Source organism: Diabrotica undecimpunctata, chromosome 3 (assembly GCF_040954645.1).
Source record: "Diabrotica undecimpunctata isolate CICGRU chromosome 3, icDiaUnde3, whole genome shotgun sequence".
NCBI lineage: Eukaryota > Metazoa > Arthropoda > Insecta > Coleoptera > Chrysomelidae > Diabrotica > Diabrotica undecimpunctata.
The window spans coordinates 142271262-142287159 of NC_092805.1; the positions used below are offsets into that span (position 1 = coordinate 142271262).

General features: G+C 32.9%; 1 protein-coding gene across 3 annotated transcripts in view; it reads right to left on the reverse strand.

The window, feature by feature from the left end:
- Window positions 1-2310: 2310 nt before the first annotated feature.
- The window catches only part of LOC140437488 (E3 ubiquitin-protein ligase SH3RF3-like), a 62244-nt gene continuing 48656 nt past the window's right edge, over window positions 2311-15898 (reverse strand). For 2 of the 3 annotated variants that reach the window (XM_072527047.1, XM_072527045.1), the window contains exons 8-9: window positions 14156-14278; window positions 2311-9519 (exon numbers count right to left, since the gene is read on the reverse strand). In XM_072527047.1, the coding sequence (XP_072383148.1) occupies window positions 9219-9519; window positions 14156-14278 (424 nt within the window). In that variant the 3' untranslated portion in view covers window positions 2311-9218. The remainder of the gene's footprint in view (window positions 9520-14155; window positions 14279-15898) is intronic. The other variant, XM_072527048.1, reaches the window with a different exon arrangement.

Sequence of the window (15898 nt, forward strand, 5' to 3'; positions counted from 1 at the left end):
TGACCACAATTCTTTAGTGGGCGTGTATAGAACCAAGTTAAGGAAAACACGCGGAAAAACTGTAAAAAAACTGACTGAAATGTAGTGAAGTGAAAGAAATAGTCAGCAAAACAATAGAAAATTAAAGAAATAGATAATACAACGGAAAGCACAGAAGAGAAGATAGAATCCCTTAATAAAACGATAGACGACAGAGATTGTGCAGCTGATGAAAGAAAGAAGGAAAAACAAGAACAATATCTCTATGTATAAAACATTACAACGAGATATACAGAGAAAGATCAGAGAAGCCAAACAGAAAGAACTGGATAAAAAATGCCAAGAAATCGAAATTCTAAAAAGAAAATACGACGACTTCAACGTGCATAAAAAGGTAAGAGAAATTACAGACAAATGTAAAAACAGAAGAGTAAGTAAACTTGTTAATGACAACGGAGAGGTAATCGTGGACAAAGAGAGTATTGATAATACCTGGAAAAATTACATACGAAATTTATTTTATGATGAGTGGGAGAACCAGTCCCCAATACTTACGGAAACAGGACCACCTATACTAGTGACAGAAATAAGAACAGACATAATATCACTAAAAGAGAGGAGAGCTCCAACACCAGAGTACAGTCTGAATTTCTTAAACTTCTTGATGATGAATCTTTAAGAATACTATGTAAAATCTTGACAAAGACAATCTTGACATAGACTATCTATGACACAGGCAATATTCCAAAAGATTGGTCAGTTTCAGAATTTATTACGTTACCAAAGAAACAGGGAGCGAAAAAATGCGGAGAATATAGACTAATAAGTCTAATGAGCCATACACTAAAACTTTTTCTTAAAATTATACATCGCAGAATATACAAGCTATGCGAAGATAGAATACAAGACATACAGTTTGGATTCATGAAAGGCGTAGGTACGAGAGATGCACTGTTTAGTCTACAGGTATTATTCTAAAGATGTATAGATATGACTTGCTACATTTACCCCTGCTTTGTGAACTACCAAAAAGCATTTGACACAGTTCAACACCTAAAAATGATCGATGTTCTATTAAAAATGCCAAATAGATGATAAAGACCGGCGTATAATACAAAATTTATACTGGAACCAATCAGCCACAATAAGAACAAATCTTGGAAATGAACCGACGGAAGCGATCCAGATTCTGCGAGGCGTTAGAGAAGGATCTATACTTACACCTATATTCAGAGGAAATATTTAGTGAAGCCTTGGAAAATTGCGAACATGGAATCCTTTTAAATGGAGAACGCATAAACAATATACGCTATGCAGATGACACCGTTATTTTTGCAGACAGTTTAAATAGTATACAGCAAATAATAAACTAAGTAAATGAAGTAAGTGAAAGATTTGGACTACAAATAAACATATCAAAAACTAAATTTATGGTCATCAGCAAAAATAAAATTAGAGACGTCCAACTGCTTATCAAGAATACACTAGTGGACCGAGTAAAACAGTTTACCTATCTTGGAACAATAGTAAACGAACAATGGGATCACTCACAAAAAGTAAAATGTAGAATAGAGAAGACTAGGAGTGCATTCAACAACATGGCCAAACTCTTTAAAAGCCACAACCTTAATCTGGAGATAAAAGTAAGGCTCCTACGGTGGTATATCTTCTCGATATTATACTACGGAGTTAAATCCTGGACACTCACTGAAGCGATGGAGAAAAAACTTGAAGCCTTCGAGATGTGGTTATACAGAAGAATCCTAAGGATATCATGGACGGACAAGATAACCAACGAGACTGTAATACGAACAATGGATAAAGAAAGAAGTGATGTATACGATAAAAAGGAGAAAGTTGAATATCTCGGACACATAATGAGAAACGGCACTAAATACAGATTACTGAAAATAATCCTTCAAGGTAAACCATTCCGAAAGCGAGGAATTGGAGAAGAAGAATATCATGGTTATAAAACCTGAGGAAATGGTTCTCCACAACAACTAATTTATTTAACATCAGTTAATAAAATAATTATAGCCACAATGATCGCCAATATTCGAAACGAATAGGCACCGAAAGAAGAATTTTGTGCTCAAAGGTGTCATTTTACAGCGATTTTAAAATTGGTAGTTTTTTTTTAAGGATATGTTAAATTTTGCGTAACATATCCAAATTACCTATCAATTTATTGAATATTTGATTATTCTAATAGAGAAAGCAGGAATTAGAATTCATACTCACAAAACATTTGTTTAAATAGTATAGGTTAACAATAATTTAAATTTAAATACGTCTAAACAGGATAAAATAAATAAAATTTGCTAAAAACTGATTTAACAATTTTAATACAAGTAGCTTTTTGATCGCCAGCAGTACAACTAATAAATAATAGCTTTGATAATAAGTATAATAATTACAATAATAATATTAATAATGACAATAATATAATATAAATATATAATACAAGGAACAATTTTACATACATTTCCACAAAGTCTTTTTGAGACTAATAATAAGTACATACATTGCAATAGGCGAAAGAACTAAAATAGTAAAAATATTTTCCTAATTTTCAAAATTTTCATAACAAAGGCACTCCTCACACTTTTTAAGTTCAATATTAAAGTGAACATGTAAAAATTGACCTATTCAGTTTATAAATATAGCAGTTACAACAAAGTTGAAGATAAAAATAAATAAAATAAAACTATATTCTTGAAAATATTCCGTTGTATTTACTTAAACACAAAATGTATCACCACGTCGTGGCATCTTCAAATACGGAGTTACAACTGACTTAAATCTGAATGAAAATGTTTATTACAATTTTAGGAATGGAAAGACCTGAAAACAAGTAAATACGGAAATACCCTCAGACTGAACATTTATGTAAAATATTTAACAATAGTGAATTACTGACATCAATTGAAATATTTTTAGAAATGCAATCTTCTCAACTCCTTAGTTTATCATCGCATTGATAAATTGTAATAAACACGTAGTTTTCAGTTTTAAGTTATTGGATCGAAATAAAAATAATCGATCCATTAGTCTATACGTTCCATATGTCCGTTTGAGAATTATTGCAGCAAAATCGAAAAATGGTTACGCCGATTATACAGAAAAACTTTTCGACGGATTCAGCATTAAAATTACGTGTGAACAAAATATGAAATCGGAAATTTTACACTTCGGGAAAAACAAACTATGTAATAAAATCAGTCTCTGAAATAGTATACAGGGAGAATATCGATATGTATGTATACAAATATGCAGCAAGTATATCGGGAGGATAGTGTAGTATTTCCCCTATTTACGAACAGAAATTCGCAATATGAAGAAGAAAATATACTAGTTGTCGAGGGACAGGATTGTCTCGATATTTTTAAGCGACTAGTACTTACACAAAGTTTTCTACCTATACACTGCTTCACATAGCATATTTTAATATATGAACATTGGCTTAAAGTTAATATTGTCGTCTCTTTAATATTAAATGAGACTACGCCGTGGTGAAACATGTCATGCATAAATCACAGTTATATGACTAAGGAAGATAAGGAAAATATAAAGATAGAGAAGGGTAGAGGAAAAATAATAACAATTGAGTAACCGATCATCTTCATGTGTGAATTAGTACGTCTAAGAATAATCAATAGTAATCCCTACCACTAATTCTTCCATAACACATAAAAGATATTATAATGGTATAGTGTGTTCAGGATTTACAGATCATTGTTTAAAATTTTATTTTGTTGACGTTTCGTCAGCAACTGCGGCAGACATTATCAAAGTAATTTCCCTCGAGTTTTGGCGCTATTTATACGTCTTAAGTGACATAATGGACTCATGTCTGCCACAATGGACTCATGTCTGCCACAATGGACTACCTAAGCTCTGACGTCACAATGGGAGGGGTTTTTAAAAACCGTTCCAAACATTTCCAATTTCTGTGTATTTGTCCCATAAGACGTTGTAAATATTGTTTTTTTTAATTGTTTGAAGAATAAATAAAGACTTTTGGTTGTGAACAATCATTCTGTGCGATTGGTATTATTTGTTGTTAGTGAATTTGTGAGGTAAGAATATCAAAGTATTAAGATATTTACTATGAATGTTTGAAGAACATATTTGAAGGTTATGTCATTGTTCGATCAAAACTTTCATTATTTTATACTGTATTTCAAGGTATTTTGTTGTTTGTTTTTATCGGGGTTATTTCAAAATTAATCAATAAATCATTGAAAATATTTATGAAGTTGAAAAATATTTACATTAATGTTTCAATCTTTTTTAAGTGCTACTGATTTTATCACCTAAAAAAATAAATATATTCATTTACTCATAATTAATAGTAGTTTTATTGTCATTACTGAAAAATTCAGTGATATGGGATATCTTCAACACATGTTTACTAGTCATTATATGCCCAGATCTAAAAAATAAGCTCAAACAACATTAAAAAAAAAAATTTTTTAAACACTCATGACAATTTGATAAAGGTTTCCTCAGAATGTTATATTACAACTTAAACTACGAGAAAACGAATAACTTTAGTATTTTAAGGGTAAAATCACTGGCAACGAAAAAAAAAAAGCATTAATTTAAATATTTTTCAACTTTGTAAATAAATTCTATGATTTATTGATTTATTTTGAAATAACCCCGATAAAAACAACAAAATACCTTGAAATGCAGTAAAAAAATAATTTAAGTTTTAATCAAACAATAACATAATCTTAAAATATGAACATTCATAGTAAATGTCTTAATACTTTGATATTCTTACCTCACAAATTCACGAACAACAAATAATACCAATCGCACAGAATGAATGTTCATAACCAAAGGTCCTTATTTATTCTTCAAACAATTAAAAAAAAAATATTTCCAACGTCTTATGGGACGAATACACACAAGATATAAATGTTTGGAAAGGTTTTAAACTCCCCGCCTATTGTGACCTCAGACTTAGGTAGTCCATTACAGATAAAACGTCAAAAAAAAGTTTACACCACGGCCTATAAACTCAGAAAACGATGCACCATGAGAAAATACCTGCGGTGAAAGCCGCTTTGGTTGAAGATATTAATCGAGCACGTGCAAGCTGAGCAAAAAATACAAAAATATTTAGAGGCGGGAGTGTAAAAAGAATACAGATGTCTATCTTTCATTAATTTAAAATCATTATGTGTTATCTAAAATATAAGTACAAATATAAACAAAAATGAAAACAATTCGTATTATCACAGGACGATATCTATTAAAATATAGTGTAGAAATAAATAAAAAGGTGAGTTCAAGTTCTTAACTATCTGTAAATTAGTAAAATAGGTAATATTAGCTCAACTGAAATTATTTTTTATTTCTTACTTAAACGAGTACCGCAGCACACCACAAAACCATTTTTTTTACATTTAACGTCTTTCAGTAGTTCAAAAGTAAGATGTAACAATATCAATAGATTTCATATACTTTTCTGCACTAGAAAAACACATGACACAGCTGAAATTCTTCAATAATTTTATTTTAAGATTTGTAAATCAACGAGAAACATTTTTCTCAAAGTTCTTCAGCTTCAGTAAAAACGATTCTTATGTTAAAGCAAAATTTGTTACATCGCAAAAATCGAATGGACTCAGAAGTTAAATATTGTATTTGTATGGGATTAAACCATAATTGATTATACTGAGGATTACAACTTAGTTTTGCTTTTGACGTTTCGATTTCCAATCTGGAAATCATTTTCAAAAATTTTTTATAATTAATTATTAAAAAATTATGTTATCCTGTAAATGTTTATCAATTGAGAGGTGCCAAACCATAACGTTGTAAGTGCCACTCGAGCTGAAATACGTTTTACATGATTAAACCGTTGTATGTGCCGACCTTTATTTGTACCATTGAAGCCAAAGCTCTGAGATGTTCCACCTTGAATACCGAGAAAGAAAATGTCATGTTGTAAGTGCAAAAGTTGCAACCACAGTTGCTACAACCAGTCTACGCAAAATGGCAGACGAAGTACTTGAGTGTGTGACTGTAGCGTCAAAAAAAAGTGTTTTGAATACATTGAAATGGAAAAAAACTATTAAAAAAGGCAATAAAAACAGAGGACTTAAGTATATAAACACCAAAAATAAAGAAGTAGGTGAAAAAAGTGAGCCAAAGGAGGTAAGTTCTGATAAAAAATAATTTTCTTGTGACATTAAAGTAGCAAATGTAGTTAAGTTGTACAAAGGATTTTTGGAAAAGAACTTTGCTGATTCTATCGAGCCACCCGTATCTAGACAGTGGCTTAATAATATATTTTTGACAGAGTTTCATCTTTCATTTAAGCCCCCACGAGTTGACACATGCCCAGCATGTGACTCGCTTAAAGTCAAAATAGACAAAGCTCTAACAGAAGAAATAAAAACTGATGCTAAGCAAAAACTAGAAATTAAAGATTGCATCGAATCCAGAGAAAACAACTCAGATATTCGAATGGTTCAATTTGATCTCCAGCAGCAGATGTATATTCCAACACTAACTCATACCCAAATGTACTACAGCCGTCAGCTTGCCTGTATTAATACGGGTATTCATTTAGAAGACGAAGGAAGGGACATCATTCTCTTCTGGAATGAAACTGTTGGGCAAATGTGGTCTAACGAGATAGCTTCTTGCCTGTACAGGTTTTTTACCAGTAGCGAAATAGGATTCACTACAGATAACCAAAAGCTAATTCTCTTGTCAAATAATTGTGGTGGCCAAAATAAGAACCAGGTTTTACTTATAATGTATCTCGTTTTGATTGCAAAAGGTTTCTTTCAGAAATTACTCATAAACTTCCTGTGGAAGGATATACCTTTCTCGAGTGTGATCCCGATTTTGTCATTATAGAGAAAGCAAAGAAGAATGCCAAGCGGCTTATACCAAAAACCCTCATTGAAATTATTGCTAGTCCTGGAAAGAAAAATTCGTTCTTATTTGTAAATACTACAACAGTTTTAGACTAGATGAATCAAGCTAAATCCATGATAAATACTAAAAACTTGCAGATATCTTCGGCTACTATGATTCGAGTAATATCTGAAAACTTTGGTGAAGTTTATATAAAGAAAAGTTACGGGGATTTTGCTCGACACCTTAAAGCTTCAGTGATCAAACCTGGAATCATTAAGTCGAGTTTTGAGGAGTTGGAAATCGATATGAAGGAACATTGTAACATCGTCTACCGAAAAAAATAAACATATCCAAGCCATGCTACCATATTTAGCAGGGGAAGCTAAAACTTCACAAAATGCTGATTTTAAAATTTTTAATGAAAGTTACTTATGTTAGTTAAATAAATGTTAGCTTTATTTTCACTATAATTATTGTTAATTTGATCTTTTTCTTTTGACTTTAAAATGCAAGTAAATACACACAACCAACGTTATGACTTGCATAAATAATGGCACTTACAACGTTTTGTTCTCTTAGTGTTTTTAAATTAATTAAAACATAAACTATTTTATTTCACTAGACTTCAAATTTGTATATCAATAGTGTTAATTAAACCAAAGTTTAAAAATAAAAATATTAAGAATTATGTCGTTCAATATTTTTAAACTAAAACAGTTTTTTGTCTCTACTGAAAACTTTTATTTTGGGCACTTACAACGTTATGGTTTGGCGCCCCTAAATTGACTTTTTTTTCACAAAACAATTTTAATGGTACGTAAAACAAACACTTTCTCATCATAGATGAAAATTCGACTCGAGGAAGAAACGTTGGATAAAAAATCGAGTCAAAGAAATACGAAAGGAAATTATTCTAAAACAGATCAAATATTTAGCTATTAGTATCGGTTCACTTTAAATATGAACAAAACTATTATTAGAATAGATAACATTAAGGTTATACAATAAACAAATTTACCTATGTAATTGCGCTGAAAACAATGTATCATACATAAATTACATGAGAATAAAAACGTTCGAAGGTTTTCTTAGTTATAAATATATACTTATGACACAAGAATATTGTACTACGTAAGAATTCGCCATCTTACGGAATTATACGATTTCCATATTGATGGCACTAGGCAGTATGATGTTTATTCGTAGTCAATAGATTTTATCTTTCAAGTATTTAACAATATTAAGAATCTCAAGATATTTATAAACTAGAAGTTACATTAGTTCTTTTTAAAATGCTAGATAATAAACTTAAGTCGAAGTAAAGATGACTTACATGGAACACTGAAGTACTTGTTCTGAACTGAAAAGAATAAACTTGACAAAACATGATTTGTATTTCACCAAGTTGACTATTGAGAAGATTAACTCTTACATGACTGCTTAATATTCAATTACAGTATTGTGCACATATTTGAACACATATTTTTCACAATTTTGTTTTCTCGGCAGTTGACAACATGCTTGTCACGTCAAAGTATTGACAAGTTCTCACAGTAAGTGAGTAATAACACATACCAATCTACAGATATATTGCATTTTTGTTATTTTTTAGAATTGTCATTTGGCTAAAAGTTTTGAGTGAGCCACATCAATGACTCAAAGAGATATTGCCATAGCATGTGGTGTAAGTTTAGGGACTGAAGACAAAATTTTAAAACAAAGACATTAAAGACAGATTAAAAAGACATTGAGACGATTCATGTAAATAGATAAGGGAAATGTAAAGGAATAGAAATAGGTACAACAAAAGATGAATATTTTTTTTAAATGATAATGAATAAAACAATAAGAAAACAAGGCAATAACTCCAGCAAAATACACTGCAGTTACTGTTCCCGACTAAACTATAAGAAAACAACTTGCAGACGGTGGCAGAACAATAATCTGGGAGAAAAGAATATCTGGACAAAATTGCAGTTAGGATCAGACTATTAGGTTTGCAAAATTTATAATGTGGGGTTTGAATTAACTACCACTCGCTGCCAGCGCGACCAGCAATCAAGTGGACTAGCTAATAATAAACTTTTTATAAAAAAGTCCAATAATGTAAAATAATTTGATCATCATACATCAAATACAGAAAATTACCATAACTATGAGTCAGTACATGAACTTAACATGGAACTTGATATGTTCACTGGAGTTTTCAATATTTTATAAATAATTACTATTAATATAATTAACATTTTAAAAAGAACTAATTCAATGACATTCTTTTTGCACTTGGAATTTAATTTAAAAATAACTTTTTAGTAAAGATTGATAATACGTTGTTTTTACCTATCCTACAACTAATAACTTTCTACAAAACTAGCAGGAAACAACCCTGTTTTTCCAGTTCTCTGCTGTGTGCCCTTATACCAACCATCTTCTCTCTTTTTGTGAACATAGATTATATCATTAACTTGAAGTTCCAACTCGTATTCGCTGTTCGGTGGATACGGTGCTATACATCTGAACCTTTCCCTCACAGTTTGGACCACGGTCTTGCTTTTGTTACCTGCATCTAACGAATTTGATTTCCGATGGCGCTGTATGTCGGGACTAGAACCAGAGCTTCCTGCCGGGTTTTCGTTGTTTCTTGTCGTGATGCTGATTAAAAATCGAAAATATTATTAAAATGTAAATGGTTTTTAATAAAAAATATACAATAAAGCTCTAATGATAAAAGCCATTTTGATGCCAGAGAAGTCAGAACTGAATTTAAATATTTTTGTCTTTCTTTTTTGAAAATTGTCATTGTTTGGGAAAGTATTTAGTGCTTACGTAAACATTTTATTTTTATTATTCTTACTAAGTTTGTCATAATATGACGTTATTTAATTGCTCATTTCTAGCTACTCGTGGGACCTAATATGACAAGGAACCATAAATCTGAAACAAAACCAAACCATCGCCGAGGGAGGAAATGTAGGCGATGACCTCCCAGACCTAAAAAACGGGTATTGAGAGGTTAACAATGAAAAAGAGAAACAGGTCAGGGGCTGCAAAAAAGCAGGCTCGGACGGTGGTTCACATGAGGGGGCCACGAAAGGTGCACCTCCGAGGGGAGTAATACCCCCATCGAAGAAGAGGCCTAGATCTCTAGGAACAACTCCCGAATACCGAGAGAGCTAAGAGGTTATGCACAGGCGGTTTGCTCAAGCGGTTAAGGGGAATAGACTGCGCCACATGATTGTCAGTGAAGGACATGAGGCGTCATTATTTACAGTGGATGAGTCTCTAAAGTTTAGTAATGGTGTGAGGGACTTATTGCGGCAACCCTCAGAGGGGCTGCCCTGCCAAAGCTTACCACGCGTATGGATGGAGGTCGATGGTAACAGCTGTCAACCAGGCCTCACTCGATGGCTCGGGGGAACAATCGACCAAATCCAACCCTGGAAGAGGGTGCGGCTGGCCGTGACGGAAGTTTCTCCTGTACGACTCACTCGCGCCTCTATTTATATATCCCGGGGCGACGTCATCAGGCAACCAGTGATACGCTCATCAACCTGGAAGCACTAAATCCAGGGCTCTCTACCCATTGATGGAGTGTTTTAAACCGGCGCGAAGATGAGAGATCCATACGCCTGATTGTGGATTGTGTAAGATGGATCCTGAAGCTCTTAACTTTTTGCCATCATATTAAGGCGGTGGAGGCCAAGGTCACTGTCCTCGAGCGCCAATAAGGGCTGGTGCAGACGGGTCCTAAGGTGATAGAGGCAGTGGTCGAGGTGGCTTTTCCCCTCGTAATAGAGCCAGAGCCGGTTGGCCAGACGTAGAGCTCTCGCTATCAGATCACATGCCCATTATCATCAAGCTGGAGGCTCTTAAGCTCCAGAATATCGCATACAGGAATCCACGAGCTACAGACTGGAAACTCTTTAGAGAGGAGGATGCTGGTTCTGCTGTTCCCTGATGGACACCTCATGTAGGGACACCTCAAAGGCCTTTTTCTTTAAGAATTTTCAATTTTTCTGGTAAACTATCACGTAAAAGCACTTCTTTTTTAAAACTCTTCTCGCATTTTATGTTTCAGGTTTGCCGTTCCAGAGATTAACTGTCTGCCATAGAGCAGTAATTTTTGAAAGAATTTTTTTTTGGATCCTCTTTGAAATACATGAACAGTGAAAAAAAGAAAAAGAAATTTTTATAATCTTTAAAAGTTGTACAATAAAATAAAAGAAGCTTAATTGCAATATTTTAATAATTGCAATATTTAATAAATAAGATACAAAAATGCATTTAGCATTCTAGACGGTAATCGTCTCTTAAGTCTTATTCCAGTCGTCAGAGACGAATATGCCATTGAACCTCTAAAAATCATACGAACCAGCTAAATTTTGCCGAGAATATTAATTTTGGAACCCCAAAAAAGGTGCAAAAAAGTTTACTACTTTCACCCACCGGCTTGACCCTAAAAGACCCCTCGCAGGGGGGTAAAAACACAAAAAAAATCGATTTACACAGAATCTGTACACGCACCGTAGTAAAAAATGTTCCAAATAAAAAATGTAGCCGAGATAATTTTAAACAAAAATGTTTATAAGCATTTTTGTGTATAATGAACCGTTCTTTTAGAATCAACGTTGAAGCGACCGTCGATTTTGAATGTCAGTTACGTGCGCGAAATCAATATTCAATAAAATTTGTATCAGCTCGACGGTAAAAATTCGATATCTTTTGATTCAAGTGACCTATTGACAAAAATCAAGATGCGTTTTAAAGGTAAAAAGTTTAGCTTTTGTATACAGTTTTTGTATTTTGCCGCAAATAAACTCAGATTTTATACAGGTGTTAAATAAATAAACGTGGCGCGATTTTTGTCATTTTTTTATGATTCTCACGAGATCAATACAATCTATCCCTTTCATTGACTGACCATTATAAAGTTTTGATTACTAGAGCCTAACCTTTAAAAGCTTTAACATGAAATTTTAGTTTTTCGTTTTAACAACAAATGTGAGGCATTTTAAATATGCCTATAAATAACAAACGATCTAAAACATTTAAAACTTGTTTTTTCAATTACACTAGTACGTTTTTCAAAGGAACAAAACTACTGCAATAATCTACACCCAAAACAGTTTTCTTAAATGCATTTTCCGTGATGTGTGATTTGTAATGTAAAACAGTAAATTCTGCGTTTTTTATTCATATTTCAAATGCCTCATGTTTGTTACCACAACTCAAAATTAAAATTTCATGTCAAAGGTTTTAAAGATTGATCTCTAAAAAATGAAAAGGTTACTACAGCTGGTCAATGAAAGTGATCAATTTTATTGATCTCACGAGAATCGTAAAAAATTGCAAAAATCGCGTCACGTTAATTTATTTAACACCTGTATAAAATCTGAGTTTATTTGCGGCAAAATACAAAAACTGTATACAAAAGCTAAACTCTTTACCTTTAAATCTTGATTTTTACCGATAGGACATTTGGATCAAAAGATATCGATTTTACCGTCCAGCTGATACAAATTTTATTGAACATTGATATCGCATGCAAAATCGACGGTCGTTTCAAGCGTTGTTTCTAAGAGAACGGTTCATTATACACAAAAAATGATTATAAACATTTTTGTTTAAAATTATCTCAGCTACATTTTTTATTTGAAACATTTTTTTCTACGGTGTACATATTCTTGGTAAATCGATTTTTTCACGTTTTTACCCCCCTGTGAGGAGGTTTTTAAGGGGAAGCCCGGGGGTAAAAGTGGTAAACTTTTTTGCATTTTTTTTGGGTCCCAAAATTAATATTTTCTGCAAAATTTAATTTGTTCGTATGATTTTTAGGGGTGAACTCTCTGACGACTGGACTATATATAGACCAGATAGAAAAATTATGTCGTAAGGTTTCGCTAAGTATCGTAAATATGGGTTTTACGATCATAGAGATTTCCAAGTACCTAAAACAAGCAAATTTGATTTTAATTTTCCCACAAAATTTTGGTTTTGACCTGTAAAAATATATTATTTTTATCTTTTATTCAAAGTATACAATCCACCCCAAAAAAATTGAGAGTTGCTACATAGCATCAAAAAGTATTTAAAATTCGTTTTTAGTTCTCCAACACCAAAGTTTTTCTTCATTTTGTTTAGCTATGTAATAATTACTCGTTATAAATTATGGATAATTTATTTTTAACAACGAATGTCAGATAAGCAGATGATACCACAAATATAACATAGACAGAGGATAACCTGCAAATGCAGATGAACGGTGATCAAAAAGTCGAAAAGTGCTTTAATCTTTATTTAAAAATATTATAAATCATTCTTTAACATTATATTCTCCATAGCTTTGTTGCAGTCAACCTATTGCCCACTTAAATAAAGTCTCTTTGTTCGCGAATTTTTAATTTAGATAAACTTAGTTATTTCACCTCGTCGAAAGAACTCCTAGTGCACCGCAACGTTCTAATAAAAACAAACAGGATTGCTTTGACATATGATCTCATCTATCGTCTGATTTGGGTGTCAGAGAGATTCTTAACTGCCATTGAGACGATTGGACATTTATCTGATTGCATCCATAAACACATGTTACCAGTGACGGTGTGGTTTTTTTTGGATGTGAAACTTTCATCATCATTTCAAGAAGTTCTTAGCATATCTGAAATCGGTGTTGTTTTTGCTTCTCGGTCAACAGCCTCGTAGAAAACTTTTCAGCTATGCCTGTACTCCTGTACTTTTAAACAACACCGTCTGTGAAAGCCCAAACACATTGAAATGTATAGACATACCTATATTTAGCGTGCGATTGTAACGAAAACAGATCCGTACCACATACAACACAAAATTAATTAACCACTGTCGGTATCTCAAAGATTCAATAAGTCAAAAATTTTTCAAAAAGTGTGCTGAAGCCACATGAGGCCGAGGTACAAGGCAACAGTAGGAGGATTAGGTAAAATTCTACATGTTATAATGCATTAACACCGAAATTAGAAAAAACTTAAAATATTCCTTAGTGTCACAGAGAAAAAAACAAAATTTTAAAGGCTTATAATTTTGATAGCAATAAATTTATGAGCTTTACAAATCATTCTCTCAAACAAAAAATAATATATTAAAAAATAGATTAAACTTATATAAACTTCAATATATTATATTATGTAAGTTTATGTTTTGTTAAATATAAAATTTCTAGCTAATCATAGACATGATCAGCAGCCTAAGAACTGAAACATTTACACATAACATGCAACACGAACACAACAATTAATATATAAAGTGCAAAACACACCTGGGGCTGTGAGTAAGAATGGTAGGGCGTTCTTTATGCTTATGGCGTTGCGAAGTAGATCCGAATATACGGTGATGGTCATTCGGTTGGATCTGAAGCAGCTGACTTGGACATGATCCTGACCTAAAGGTAAACAGTCACAAATAGGCTTTTATGGACACGATTGTTGTGCATGCAGTTAGTCAAAGGAAATGTGAAGAAGCAACCAGCTAATATGTTATGTTTGTATCTACATATTTATATTTTTTCCCAATCAAATAACCTATCATGCAATAATCGCGATTTCTAAAGTATTTCTGAAAGCAGTAGTTGTATAATGAATATAGAAAATATTCTATTGAATGTCATAATAAAAATTATTGTATATAAATGCTCCCACACCATATCATGGTAACTAGGCCGGTCCGATAAGTACTTAGCCTAAAAAAAAGAAAATTTTGAAAAAGTGGAAATTTAATTCTCAACATAGTCTCCTTTCTATGATAGGATAGAATTCAAATTATGAATACGATAGAGAGTTTTTATAGACAACTATACAAAGAACAGCAATGTAACCGGAGTGGATCATTACCAAAGATAATCAATCAGGGATCTGAAATTTTACCGGACGTAACACCCAATGAAGTTCGAAGGTCAGTGCAAGAAATGAAAAACAATAAGTCCCCCGGAGGCGATGAAATAGTGGCAGATGCCTTGAAGGTGGCTGGAAAAAGATTATGGCAGGTCCTTGCCAAACTATTCACTAGATGTTTGCAGGAAGCAATAACACCAACCCAGTGGTATAACGCAGAAATTATCATACTTCATAAAAAAGGGGATGCTACCGACCTCAGGAATTACAGGCCCATAAGTCTACTTTCACATATTTATAAACTATTTACAAAAATAATTACGAAACGCCTAGAAAATAAATTGGAATTTTATCAGCCCATAGAACAGGCGGGTTTTAGAAAAGGCTATGGAACAAACGATCACCTACTGGTAATAAAAAATCTTATAGAAAAATGCACTGAATATAATAAACCACTAGCTTTAATATTTGTCGACTATGAAAAGGCATTCGACACCGTAAATCAACAAAAAATGTTGGAAGCCTTGACAGAATGCCGAATTGACTATCGGTATATAAATATAATTAAACATATATACCAAAACGCAACAGCCAGTGTTAGAGTGGGTGATCGTCAAACCCAGAAATTCCCGATACAACGTGGAGTACGCCAGGGGGACACCATATCGCCGAAACTGTTCACTACGCTTTTGGAATATATATGTAAAAGGGCAAAACTGACCGACAAGGGCATAAACATAAACGGAGAAAAGCTTAGCCATCTAAGGTTTGCAGATGATATTGTACTAATAGCTGATAGGATAGATGAGGCCAAAGAACTTTTAAATCAGCTCTACCTTTCCTCGCTAGAAGGGGGATTGAAAATAAATATATCTAAAACCCAGATGATGACAAATCTTGTAGTCAGCGAAGATATATGCGTAGGAACAAGATCCATAGACCAGGTAATGGCCTATAAATACCTAGGTCATGAGATTCGCATAGGAAAAGATAACCAAACCGTTGAGCTTCTCCGTCGTATAAGACTGACTTGGGCAGCCTTCGGCAAGCTGAACCATATTTTCAAATCGTCTGATATACCAATATGCCTTAAAAGAAAAACGTTTAATCAGTGTGTTTTGCCAGTGTTAACTTACGGTGCCGAAACGTTGACCATGACAAGGAGAACAGTT